Below are 14,283 nucleotides of genomic sequence, written 5' to 3'. Positions count from 1 at the left end.
GGATGCGCCCAGCAGTAATGTATTTAATAAATAAAATCAGTTTAATATAACTGCATAATTTTTATTTTATTTTAATATAAATGCATTATTAAAATGGTCAAGATACTATTTTAGGCAGGTCTTTTATTTTGACATTTTACCGGAAGAAACTGTATTCAACACAGAAGAGCGGCAGTTGTGGTTTGTTGTTAGTGGTTGTCAGTACGATGACAGCTTTCTAATGAGCTGCAGTAGTGTTAAAGCCTTACGTTGAGTCTAAAACCCTAAAAGCTACTTTATTTCGACCAAGTATAGTTAAAGCACCGCCTGCTAGACAATGCGCTGATTCGCTGAAAGTTATGTATGCTTGAATGATCTATCAAAGATGCAAACAACAAGACCCAAAGCTGGGAAACAGTTGTCTGGTGGTGTAGAAAAGAGCCGGCCACGCAAAACACCGATACGGAAGAACACTTACCGGGTCGGATATACTTGGAACCGAGGTGGAAGACTTAAAGAGCTGAGGATAAGGTACGTTAGCAGATAATGGCATCGCCAAATTCGTTGATTTGTTGTGACGAATGTCATTAGTGACTGTTTTTTGGGTGGCATTTTGGGTATTTAGGCATCTTGCTAGGAAGTTCCTTCACTTGTGGATTCAGAAGACATTTGGACGAATAACAACATCACAAGCCAGGTCCAGTAAAGTGGTCATGTGTTAAAATAGCGCACCTAAATTTAAAAAGAAATGCTGCAGTGGTTCTGCTGTACAATATATGATGTTTACTTAATGAAAACTGTATATGTACATAGATCTCATTATTGTAAGGTGGTCTTGAGGAAAACCTTAGTGGCTTGGAAAGATGAGTGGTGGCATGCAAGAAAGGAATGGACCCTAAATATAAGGGCAGATTGCCATTATACGTAAGTAAGGTCTCTTATGCTGACCAAGGCTGTATTTATTTAATCAAAAATAGTCAAAACTGTAATATTGTGAGATATTATTGCAATTTAAAGTAACAGTTTTCTATTTTAAAGTGTAACTTATTACTGAGATGTCAGCACTGAACATTTAGCAGTCATTACTCCTGTCTTCAGTGTCACGTGATCCTTCGGAAATCATTCTGATATGCTGATTTGTTGCTCAAGAAACATTTGTTGTTAGTATCAGTGTTAAAAACAGTTGTGCTGCTATTTTAATGGCTTATCACCAACCATGGTTGATTTCTTTTTATTTTTTATTTGCCCATTTTAGGTATATGCTGTATAGCAAAACATTTCAAGCCTGGCAGGAGTATGTTCTTGTCCAGAGAGAAGAAAAGAAAAAACTGCGACTTGCAATCAGATTTGGTATATAGGCTGTTATTCTGTTAATATTTTAGTTTATAGAGTTGATTGAGGATGTGAATAACTTTTCCGCATTTCATCTCACATTACTGGGGATGATTTTGTTGTGTATTATGTCATAGTAGCTGTAACTGAGTATTTGTGCTGCAGAGACAAAGCACAAACTACGTTCTGTGTGGAATGGTTGGGAACTGTACCTGGACATGTGTCGCATGAAACGCAGGATGCAGGAGGCAGCAGTACAGCATGAGAGACTCTCTGTACTAAAGTGAGCATTGCTTTTATGTGGTGTCAGGAAAATATTGCAAGTCACATTCATAAGAGTAAAGCAGGCAGCCAGATACATAATAAACAATTCTGCAGTCCTGGTGTAGGTCGGAGTGTGGCATAAAATGACAGACTTGATTATGACAACAACATTTTATAGTAAGATTTAAGCAAGTAAACAAGCATAAATCAGTCAATATGTTGATATAATTTGACATGTATAAATATATTAGTAACATTATTAAACAGAAATATATGTACACTACTGTTCAAAAGTTTGGGGTCAGTCAAATACAGTAGGGGTGCTCCGATCACGATTGGCCGATCGTTATGGGCATCTCGTCAGTAAAGCCGGTTCTCTAATCAGCGGTTAATTCCATCAGGTGCGTGATTTCACATAGAGCAGCTGTTACTACACAGAGCCGTTGTTAATAGAGAAGATGCGCAAATCCACTTCATTTTCAGCGTTTTTTGGTGCATCTTCTCTATTAACAACGGAGCACCCCTAAAATACAGTTAATCAAAAATACAGTAAAAAAATTAATACCATTATTACATATTATGACATAATAGTACTACAATTTAAAGTAACTGTTTTCTGTTTTTATATATTTAAAATGTAACTTATTCCTTTGATGACAAAGCTGAATTTTCAGCATCATAACTCCAGTCTTCAGTGTCACATTATGCTTCAAAAATCATTCTTATATGTTGATTATTTGCAATGATCAAGAACAACTGTGGTCTTTGATAATTTTGTAGAAACCAAGATACACGATACATGTATCTTTGATGAATAGAAAGTTAAAATGAAACCTTATTCAATTAAAATGTATTTTGATTGCTTCCATTGTCTTCATTCGTAAGTCGCTTTGCTAAGTGCTAAATGACTAAATTTAAATTTAAAGTAAATGTAAAATAGAAGTTATTTGTAACATACCGTATTTTTCGGAGTATAAGTCGCACCTGAGTATAAGTCGCATCAGTCCAAAAATACGTCATGATGAGGGAAAAAACATATATAAGTCGCACTTGACTATAAGTCGCATTTATTTAGAACCAAGAGAAAACATTACCATCTACAGCCGCGATAGGGCGCTCTATGCTGCTCAGCGGTAAACTACAGGAGCACTGAGCAGCATAGAGCTCCCTCTCGTGGCTTTAGACGGTATTGTTTTCTCTTGGTTCATTTCTCTCGGTGCATGTCAAATTAATTTTGATAAATAAGTCCCACCTGACTATAAGTCGCAGGACCAGCCAAATTATGAAAAAAAGTGCGACTTACAGTCCGGAAAATATGGTAATCTCTTTACTGTCACTTTTGTTCAGTTTAATGCATCCTTGCTGAAATAAAGTATTATTTATTTAGAATAGTTTAATTAAAAATATTTATGTGGTACATTTGTATGTATATCAATTTGGAGACCTCTTTTTTTTATTACCTTTTAGTAAAATACTAATGTGACATTTTTATTTGTGCATATGTTGGTAATCTAAGGTGGGTTTGGACTGTGTGGAATATGACACTACAGCACAGGGATGTGGAGTACCATCAAGAAGATCTTGCTTTGCAACACTGGGCTCACACTGTACAGAGCAGAGTGAGTATGAACATGTGAGAATGCAACTGTACGATGAAATCGAGTGATCTCTAAAGTGGCTTTTCTTCACAGGCATGGTTGCACTGGAGAGACAGGATGAAACAAGCCTGTGTTCTGAAAGAGAAGGAGTCCAAAGCTCATCGTCACTATTGTCTTCAACTGTTAAGACATGCACTGCATGGATGGATCAGACACATAGAGAACCGACAGGCTAAGAGCAAGAAAACAGGTGCCATTCACTTTTTATATTTATAATATTAATTATTATAATAATTATAATTTGTAATATTACTGTTGGTCAAATTAGTCAAAAGTGTCAGTGAAGAAATTTCAAATAAATATTTCTGTTTAAAATAAATGCTGTTATTTTGAACATTGTATTCATCAAAGAATCCTGAAAAGAAATGTATCATGGTTTCTACAAACATATGAAGAAGCACAAATGTTTTCCACATCAATAATAATAATATAAGAAATTTTTTTAAACACCAATCGTAATAAAATTATTAAATGTGTTTTTGATGAAGTAATACCAGCTGGAAATTTAGCTTTGCCATTACAGGAATAAATTACATTTTAAAGTGTATTAAAATAGAAAATGTCACTTTAAATTATACAAATATATATATATTTTTTTTTACTGTATTTTTGGTCATGTAAATGCAGCCTTGGTGGTTATGTATAAATGCTTATTTTAAAAAAGCTTTGTAAAACTGACCCCAAAATGTTAATATATAAGGCTTTTTAATTGCAGTAACTTGAGAAACAGTGGCAAACTGATCATTCACAATTATGAATACATTTTTTGGCATTTTATGCATCTTAGTTGACTTCTGTGTTGCAGCTGTTGCTCAGGATGTACGGCGTGTTGCTGTGCTGGAGAAGTTTTGGTTTCAGTGGAACAATGTGCTGCAATCCAGGCATGTGGAGAAAGACAGAGGACAGAGAGCAGACAAACTGGCCCAGCGCGGCTCCCAACAGCTGGCGTTCTCACACTGGAGACACTGTATCTTTGCTCACACAGTTAAACAGACAGTCCTCATATACTTTTATACTGAAAAAAATAATAATAATAAGTCAGTGCAAGCATGATGGTACCTAATGCAGTTGTTTTCCTGAGCTGTCTGGTAGATGTCAGGTTGTGCTCACAGAAGGCTAAGAGAGAAAAGGCTGCAATCCATCACAGACAACTCCATCTTCTGGTTAGTTGTCCTTAGATTAATGGGGGTTTTTTGTTGTCCTGTAAATATTTTATTATATAGCTGTTTTTTGTTTGTTTGTTTGTTTATGTTGGTCTTGTATTTCTTCACAGCAATTGGGTTTAAGAGGCCTTGCTCTAAACGTCACTCAAAGTAAAACTCATCGTCTCAACAAGAACATCAGTTTCCAGCATCATCATCACATTGTATGAACGACACATGCACATGATAAACACAACTCTTGACAGATCTATAGTTCATCAAGAAATGAAAATTCTTTTAACAGTTACTCGTTCCAAACTTCAACTTTCAGTTGAGAATAACAAGATATTGTGAATTTTGGGTAACCAAAAATGTAGTGGTGCCTACTGACTTCCACTGAATGGAGAAAATACAATGGAAGTCAGTGGGGACCAGAAACTGTTTAGTTACCCACGTTCTTCAAAATGTCTTCTTTTTTGTTTACCAGAAGATAGAACTGTATACAGGCTTTGAAACAACTTGAGGCTAAGTAAATGATAACAGAAGTTTTATTTTTGGGTAAACTGTCTCTTTAACGTATTAGTGGAAATGCTATTTTCCTTAAATTTTTTGTTTTATAGTTTATTTGTACTTTATATATGAAAAAAAAACACGAAATTCCTTTGACATGTAGTCTATCAGTCATGATTATGAATGTTATGTTTTCTATTTTCTTTCTATTTCAATCTTTATTTTTAAGGTTTTTGTGTAAATGCCAGAAATTAATATTGACATTTTTCAGTTACTGGCAAGGTCTTGGAAGGTCTGGCACTTGCGTTTGGATGAGGCTGAAGACCGAAGTCTGCAGCCCCGAATGAGTGTTGCACAAGCCCATCACAAGTTAGTTACATAAATGTTTTAAATATGTGCACTGTTGGCAAAACAATCTACATGCGCTTTTTTATCTGAAGCATGTCATGTATATTTATACGTTTTAGGTCGTTAATAAACAAAGTTGTTCTGTGAGACTTTTAAACGGTTGTTATTAATTAACAGAATTTCTGTTCTGAGATCTTGCCTCCATCGTTGGGGAAAACGTCTCAGAGAGCACAGACAAATGCAGGTAACCACCACACTCTCATTATCATATTTACGTCTCATATATTATCAAACAATCTGTGTGTATATATATATATATATATATATATATATATATATATATATATATATACATATTTACATAGGAGTTGGAACTACGTGCTGATGCTTGCTTTGCCCGACGTATCTTTCCACAATGTGTAAACACTTGGATGGAGTTTACAACACAACGCACAGAAAACCGAGAGCAAAAAGAGAGAGCTGAACAACATTACAGGCAAGTTTCTTTGCCTAAAATAGCCACATGTAGATATCCATGTCTGTGTTGTATTGTACTGAAAATTTTCATGTTTTTGTCCTCTACACAGGCAGCAGACTTGCAGTTGGGTATTTTACACTTGGTGGAGAAACCTGGAAGTACAGAGAGATCAGAGACTTGCTGAACGAACGGTAAGATGACATCCATGAATATACGTTCACAAAAAAATTAAGTCAGTTAGGATGGGACTAAATTTATCAAAGGTGACGTTAAAGACATATCTATATAGGATAAATAAATTCCATATCAAATAAATGCTGTTCTATTCATCTTGAAGACAAAATTGAAAGTTTCCATAAAATTTTAAGCAGCGCATTCATTTTCCATGTATATATTAGAAAGATTTCTGAAGGATTATTTGAAAGGATTGAAGTAATGGCTGCTGAAAATTCAGCTTTGACATCACAGGATCAAATGACTTTATAAAATATATTAAAACAGAAAAGAGTTATTTGAACTTGTAGTAATATGTTACAATATTACTGTCATTTGTGTATTTCTCATAGGCCGTGTTGCATTCCGAGCATGTGTCTTGTGCCCGTGCCTGGTCTAAGTGGTACTTTGGTGCTGTACAGCATAGAGACGAGAGATTCAAACAAGCAGCAGCCGACTCTCTTTACAAACACTCTCTGCTACGCAAGGCTCTGAACCAGTGGAGAAACCTTGTTGCAAACATACAGACCAGGTGCGAATCAGATAATAGAAGCTAGAGGAAACACTTCTAAATAAACCACAGATCATTTTGATGAAGTTTATACTTTTTTTGTGTTTTGTTGATTAGTCAAAGACATTTGGAGCAGGCAGAGGATCATTATGGACAGCGCTGTCTGAGAAGAGCCATGGCAGACTGGCATCAGGTACGAGTGGCACAGCTGGATCTATTCACTAAGAAAACCCCTGATTTTTTTTTTTAATCATATGATGATGTTGTTGTTTTTATTGGTTTGTTAAACAGTATGTAGATCACAAAAGGCAGAAGAGAGAGAAACTTGCACAAATGGAGAAACATTACAGCAGCAGATTGCTCAGACATGCTCTAGAGGCTTGGAAGGTATGAATGCATTTGTTTTGATACAGTATACAATGTATTTGCAAATACTGCTATATTATAGTAATTTATTTGAAATTGTTTATATCAACTGTACAGCTGATTAGCTCAATGTTTTTACGTGCATGCATGTAGTCACACCATTTGCAGACTCAATCGATCAACCAAAATGTGGAGTGCCGTTACCAGGAGCATCAGCAGCACCTTGCCAGGTATTATTATGATCTATTTGTTATAATTTAATGTAGTGTGTATTTTAAAATATGGTTATGGATATCTATTCTGTCTTTTTATTCATGTTTCTGCAGAAGAATGTTCTATTCGTGGAGGATAAACGTGGCAGAGTTAAGGGAAGAGAGAGAGAAGGAAAACAGAGCAAATTGTTTTTCTCAAAAGCACCTTCTATCTCAGGTGCTTATATCAAAATTAGTTGTATAACAAGTAAAAAGTAACATCCTATTATTTATAAGTACAGCTTTTCTAAACTAAATAATATATAATTGAACTGTTTGATAGGTGTTTCTGGCATGGCGACAGAGAACAGTTTCTGCTCATCTTCACCGTCACCAGCAAGAGGAAGCTCTGAAACAAGCTCAAACACACCTGGATAAATGTACTTTGGTTATGAATGCCACTGTTATTGGTCTGTGTAATGATTCAGTAATGATTCAGTGTTGTTTTTGTACTGCTAGTTCGCATGCAGGTGGCTTTGAAAGGATGGAGAGAGCGAAGCACAGAGGTAAAAGACGAGAGACTGGAGAATGAGAGGGCCAGCAGACACTACAACAGAACCCTGGGAAAAAGAACCCTCAGCACATGGGCCACTAATATTCAGCATCACAAAAATTATCAGGTGACTAAGTCTCCATAGCTGTATATATTTCAGTCCAATCTTCATTATTTGAAATTTGTATATATGTTTGTGTTTTTAAGGTAATGAAGAAAAGAAGCTTTGAGCTTCACAAGTTGAGGATTTGTCAGCACTTCTTTATCTGCTGGAAAACACAGGTGAATTTAAACAAAGCATTCAGTCATATTTGATTTTATTTTAAAAAATCCTTGATGCTGATTGGTCAGTACAGTGCTTCAGCAGCTCTCAAATGTGTTATAATAACCTCTATGACATGAAATGCTTTTTTATCTCCTTGTTAAAAAATAGCAAGTAACAATATGTAACTTTTACTGATTAAAAATTAGCAAAATGTATATAATAAGCGAGTACATCATGAATTAATCTACCAAACCGCCTTTTTGTCTTATCCCAAATCACTACGGTACATTTCTAAGAAGTGATTATTTTTGGACTATTGAAGCCTGTTCGGGTCGTCACCGCTGTGGAGTATCATACATATATCACATACCTGCGTGAATCACCATAGACTAAAGCTGCATCCCAAATGACGCGCTATACACTATGTACTTATGTACTATGTGTACTCAAACATTTAGTGCATGAATTATAAACGGTTACTTTATCATTCACAATCAGAGTCTGATAGCCCCTCCCCCTTCGCTACGTAATTAAATCTGCGACAGTTGAATGCATGACGTGTCGTTGGACAATTAATTCAACAAGTAATTCTACACTCGGTTTTTTCAGTTATTTAAGTGCATTATCAGGGTATTCAGCGTGCACTTTTTCTTTTGGGAATTTTCAGTGTGGATGCACAACTCACACTATTTATACTAAAAACATCATAGAATACAGTAGTGCATAAGTAAGCGATTTGGAACACACCTATAAACTTGGAGAAGTAGCTCCAGTTAGAATGTTCTTCCACCGGATGCATGCAGTTCTGTTTATTAACCGCTAGACATTTACATAGTGTTGCTTTAAAGCTTTATTATAGTCTCACTTACTGTGCAGTGGTGGAGCTGCTGATATTGCCTCATTTGCTTTTTTTGAGCTGCAGCTACTTATGATTGATTGTTATGGTCTCTTTGAAGTTTGTATTTTCTGTCTGAGTTTGAATGTTTATGACATACAGCTGCAGAGCAGAAGAATAGAAGCAGAGAAAACTGAGACTGCCCTTTGGCATTGGTCCCTTAACCTACAGGCCAAGGTAATGCCAGATCATGCACCTCTTATTAATGATAATGCAGGTTTCCTACAACTGCATAATTTCATACAGTTAGCTCTGTATGTCTTCAGGTGTTTTGCGTGTGGCGGCAATGGATTGCAGAGCGTCAGAGAAAACAGAAGCGTTTGACTGAGGCAGCTCAGTTTTACAGAGATGAACTGTTGAGAGAGGGTGTCACACACATCCTCACACACACAGCACACATGAGTGCTTTCTCAACTAATATTGCCCAGCACAGCTATGAACAGGTGCTGTTATACTGCATATTTGTGTATTTCAATCTATAGGCAACAGAGTATATATTTGTTTATGTGTTTGCATAAATATGAAGTAATCTGTGTCACATACAGAGCTGTCGACAGCTGCAGAAAGTGGTAAGGCGGTGTGCTATACGATGGAAGCAGCGGGCACTGTGCAAGCCTGTCAAGGGGAAAACAGATGGCCACCCCAAGAAGAGTGTGTCTTTTTTTCTGCCAGAAGACCACGCCCCCATCCCCACCCCTTGTCCAATCAGGTGCCACGCAGTAGAGCAGGCGCAGAAAGATTCCATCATCAGTCAGCTGTAAGTCATTCCTATTGCAAATGTTAATTCTGATTCTGTTTTAATTTTTACAAATTTGATTCAGATTCCGAAAATGAGGGTACATGATCTGATTGACCATTCTTCAGTTAATGGAATTGTCCTTTTTTGGTAACAGGTGGTCAGTTCGAGCATCTAGATTGCAACCAAGAAGACCAGATGACCTTCTGCAGTCCCCACTCAAACCTTTGCCACGTGACTTCAGAATCAGCAGGTATAGTAAGAACCAAACCTAAAGTTGCAATAATTTTTTTTTAAATAACTTTTAACAACCAAATAAACCTCTGCCATTTTCTATGGTGCTCAAATAGTCAGAGGGTGTCTGTAATAGAGACTTCATCATCAACCTCAGTTCATTTGACCCATAGCCCATTGGAGTCGCCTGCAGTGGTGCTACAACCAAAGCTCCTTCCTTTCAAACCAGAGCCTCCTGGATCTATCGCCTCTCTCGGCCAGGACATACTGCTTCCTCCGTCTTCATTTACTGTCTCTTTAGCACATGGCAAGGTAAGCAATCATGCTGTAAGAATACTTGTTTGAATACTTTTTTTATAATGTTAATTTTATTTGCTTATTCTCCTGTCAGTTCCTATTCATTTGGCTACTTACTGGTGTTTTTGTCTTGCTGCTTCCTATTTTGGCTTAAATGTGAATTGCTTATTCTTTATACACTCATCATTATGTAAAGACTGTTACATTGAATGAGTTATGCTGTTTTCCTTTTTACAGCAAAAAAGCTTACAACATCAAGAGCTCCCAATGCACTCTTTGCATTTGACTAGTCCACTCAAAACACAAGGTAAACCCATTTAGTCTTTCATAATGTATAGAAAGTTTCATTTTACAAGTCTGAGGTTCAGTAACATATTGAAAGACCAGTTATGCATCTCATGTCTGGGCTGTAGGTGTACATGAGAGATTACCTGAGCAGGATGAGGAGAATGAGGAAGATGAGGCTGTAGCTGTTGAGCAAGCAGAGAATCTCACAAAAGAACTACTTGATATTAGACTGGAAATGCAACGATACCAGCAGGACAGAAAACAGCTACAGTAGGTCCATTTAGCTTTGAATTGGATGAACATGCAGCATTTTAAATTATTTATTACAATTTGTGTGTGTGTGTGTTTTATATATAGCATATAACAGACATTTTTTCCTGCAGTTAAAGTATCAGATCTACATTACAAATACGTTTTCAGATTGGAGCTGTTTTAAAGAAATATGAATCGACTCTCCTCCTGTAGTTTGTCTGATGAATCAACATATTCTTTTTTGTGTGTGTGTGTGTTTAGGACATGGCGTAAGCTCCAGAAGGTCCTGAGTAACTGGCTTGAAACAACAGGCATTGAGGGAGAAACTGAGGAACGAGAAAGCATTGTAAAGGAGTTAAATGAGGTATCCATATATCTTTTTCTTTTTCTCCAGCACTCATTCATACATGCATTCATGTATTTAAAATATGTACTGTAAAGATAGAACAAATAACAGTACACGGTTTTGATTCCTCAAGCTGCACTATCACACAGAGGGCACTGATGGTTTGCATTTAATGCACATATTTTTAGAGAATTTACATAAACATAAATCTAAGATGCTCAAACCCAAATGTGTGTACCAATAGATAAAGGTTAAAGATTGCATAAACCCTTGCTTTTGCTTATTGTATGCCATATTGGAAATATTATAATATGAGTTATAATAGGCATACATACTTTATTTAAAGCTGTAGTCCATTAGTTTTGCCTCTTTGTCGCCATCTCTGTTTGAAAACCTGCAGATGCAGCTGTTTGCAGAATTACCTTCCTTGCGTGGGTTGTGCACCGGCACGGCTCCAGCAGGATGAATCTAATGTTTTGAGGAGTTTATGTGGCAGTCAGTCACCACCGCTCTAGTGTGGATATTTACTGTACTTCGCAATCAAAGTTTCTAGCCTATGTCTTGGACTATATGACCCAAATAAGAATTTTCACTTTATATTGTAAGCTGAAATACTGAAGTATGCTACATTTGTTCTGACCAACTGAGGAAAAAAGCATTATAATAAATTGCACTACCAATGGTTGTTTAATCTAAGATCGGTTAGCTCATATCACATCAAACCATACAAATTATTACTTTATCCTCAAATTATTCACTGTACAGTCTAGTCTCTAATTGCCAGCCTTTCCAATTTCATAATAAGAAATTCTTTTAAACCCAAAAAGCAAATTAAGCTCCCTTTGATCTGGTTGTCTTTAAATAAAACATTTATGTAATCCCAGGCTATCTGTAATCAGAAGCACATTTAAAACTGGAATATAATTTCATTTCATTCACATGTGTTTCATAAACACATAGTCCTTTCTGGATTAAAATCCGACATAAAAAATAATACATTTAATTATTCTAGCTGCTGTAAGAAAAGGCTATAAACGATCCGCCACCTGCAGGATCCTCATAGCGACAAAACTACTAAGAGTAAAAGTAAGGTGATAGTTTAGAACACTGGCTGGTTATTTACTTGATCAAAAATTTATTTCGGATCTTAACCAAAAAAAGTTACGGACTGCAGCTTTAAAATCTAATGTTATTATTAGTGTTTTGAGTAGCTTTAATTTAGAATTTAATTTGTATGCTTTTACTTGTCATTACACACCCCTAGAGGTCTAATGGATTTTGTGTGCAGTTTATGTATACAGGACCGTTATTTGAAGAAAAATACTCTGCTTTACGCATGTTAGATATTAGCTATTTGTTCATGTCTGGTTTCATTTATTTATTTAAATAATTTTTCAGAATAATTAATTAATGTTTCCGTGTAATGTTTCTTTGCAGCTTGAGAGTCGCATTTCTTCTCTATCTTCGAGATTAAACAAACAGAAACCCACCATGATTCGCCTTGCTGCCAGAGTTAACACCATACAGAGCCAACTACTGTCCAATGTTAATACAAAATCACCCATTAAATATGGAATATAAGTTTTAAAAAGTTTATATTGTGCAACCCATTCTATGATGCCAACTTTATTCCAGAAGCATTTTTCAAATGATATTGTATTTTGGGAACCCTTGGGGGGCATCTAAATTGTGTGACTCAAAACCTGTTTTTATTTAAATTATTTATGTATTCAAACAAATGCACTGTTGTAAATATGTATTTCATTTTTAATAAAGCAATAAATCACAATTTATTGTTTTCAAATTGCTATAACTCACATCCTACATTGGAATGTTGGATCCTAAACTTGGAATCCTCATTTGGATGTTCACATGGACTCTGTTGCTGCTTCAGTGGAGTAAAGTCCAGTAGCCTTTAATATTAACACAATGCCAAACAAAAGCCTCTCAGTCAGGGTAAGATGACCAATCACAAATTTGATATAACCAGTCGTAGTGTTAACTAAAACTTAAATAATAATCATAATAATTAAACAACAAAGCACATAACATAATTGCTAAAACTTCATTTAATATCTTCTGAAACAAAAGCGGTATGGACTTTTTCCACTGGAAGAAATATTAGAATGGACAGGTTTTTGTCCAGTGATGGTTAAAGTTAAAACGTCTTATTGATGGATGTGTTACGTATAAACATGCAGCTTTTTGCATCACAATGTTAACTGAAGGACTGAAATATTGTGTGTATTACTTGTGGATTATTTTGATGGTAAAAGTTGGACAAAATTTTCTGCAAATTTGGATTTTTGTGAGCTACTCCTTTTAACTCAAATAAAAAATAATATAAAAAAATATGAATAAAACCTGTATTAGTATATAAATATTACTGAAACAATAGTGTGTAATAGATCAGTTCCATTGTAAACGAATGAAAACTTTCAAATAGTTTTCCAGATTTTTGTTGTTGTTGATGATGATGTATTTCTATTTCTATTATATTTTCTTGGTATTCAGGATCATAACATAGGAAGCATTTTGTCATGCTCTCAGACAAAACAAACAAAGTTTTCAAAAATATGTGAGCCAGTGTGCCGAGTTCCCAGTGCTCATACTTTGACTATTTTGTCAGCGGTTAATGTTTTTTCAGTGCCAGCTGTGTGCCTGGAGCGACTACGATGGCATCCAGCCTTTGTTCCTTTTGCCAGGGTCAAAGGTCATACATTCGTCAGAAAAATTTCCATTGTGAGAAGTCTGACAGAGAACCATTCTACCACAACCATGGAGCTCTCAGGTTAAAATAATCTTATTTACACCTGTATCAGAAAGTCTGCCAAGTTCCCTTGAGGATTTTACAGCACCCAATCTTTTTCTTGTAGATGTTCACAGTCCTGCCCGGTAGATGCTGCTTTTGTGGATCCCACAGCTCTGGACAGCATAGATGGTTAACAATAATTCACTCCAACACAAACAATATGCTTATATGGATATACTAGTGATTAAATACTGTTTGAGATGAACAGCTTTTCCTTCTCTTTCATATTTCTTTTGGATCCTGGCTTTTTTTTTTTTTTTTTCTTCAACAGAAAGTGAGAAAGATGAGTTCAGACTGATGTGTGCAGATGGAACTCATGCTCCCCTCAGCAATTTTAGAAAATGTAACCTTGGACGAGGCCCTGTAGGAGGTGTGGTCACACAAATGAACACCAGTAGAATAGCTCGAAAGTTCTTGGTCGCTGCCCAGGTATCTTTTATGTTGGAGCCCAAAGCTTGCAGATTAGAGTGTCTGATCCAAAGTTTTGTATGGGCACACTACTGTAAAATTAAAGCATACTAATAATATATTTCTTATTATCCTCTCAAACCTGACACAACCCCAAAGTTTTAAAGTACATGGAAAAACAGACCATAAAGGTACAGTTACCACA

General features: G+C 35.9%; 1 protein-coding gene across 2 annotated transcripts; it reads left to right on the top strand.

The window, feature by feature from the left end:
- The first annotated feature begins 135 nt into the window (after window positions 1-135).
- On the top strand, window positions 136-12,647 carry sfi1 (SFI1 centrin binding protein). 2 transcript variants are annotated; one of them, XM_026260805.1, is made up of 31 exons: window positions 136-510; window positions 605-676; window positions 793-903; window positions 1,235-1,329; window positions 1,477-1,594; window positions 3,092-3,194; window positions 3,267-3,423; window positions 4,039-4,200; window positions 4,326-4,396; window positions 4,507-4,599; window positions 5,157-5,254; window positions 5,411-5,477; window positions 5,599-5,729; window positions 5,821-5,902; window positions 6,278-6,456; window positions 6,553-6,628; window positions 6,727-6,822; window positions 6,955-7,031; window positions 7,128-7,230; window positions 7,336-7,432; window positions 7,512-7,672; window positions 7,753-7,827; window positions 8,808-8,882; window positions 8,972-9,148; window positions 9,251-9,462; window positions 9,599-9,694; window positions 9,792-9,987; window positions 10,210-10,279; window positions 10,386-10,530; window positions 10,774-10,876; window positions 12,296-12,647. In XM_026260805.1, exons 1-31 carry the CDS (start codon window positions 365-367, stop codon window positions 12,437-12,439), a joined length of 3,588 nt encoding a protein of 1,195 aa, XP_026116590.1. In that variant the 5' UTR covers window positions 136-364; the 3' UTR covers window positions 12,440-12,647. The 2 variants fall into 2 exon arrangements, with proteins under 2 accessions (XP_026116590.1, XP_026116595.1); XM_026260810.1 differs by having other exon boundaries at window positions 137-510; window positions 9,849-9,987.
- Window positions 12,648-14,283: the final 1,636 nt, after the last annotated feature.

This window comes from Carassius auratus, chromosome 6 (genome assembly GCF_003368295.1).
Source record: "Carassius auratus strain Wakin chromosome 6, ASM336829v1, whole genome shotgun sequence".
NCBI lineage: Eukaryota > Metazoa > Chordata > Actinopteri > Cypriniformes > Cyprinidae > Carassius > Carassius auratus.
The sequence above is the reverse complement of the archived record's forward strand: the minus strand, read 5'-3'. Positions and strand labels throughout refer to the sequence as shown.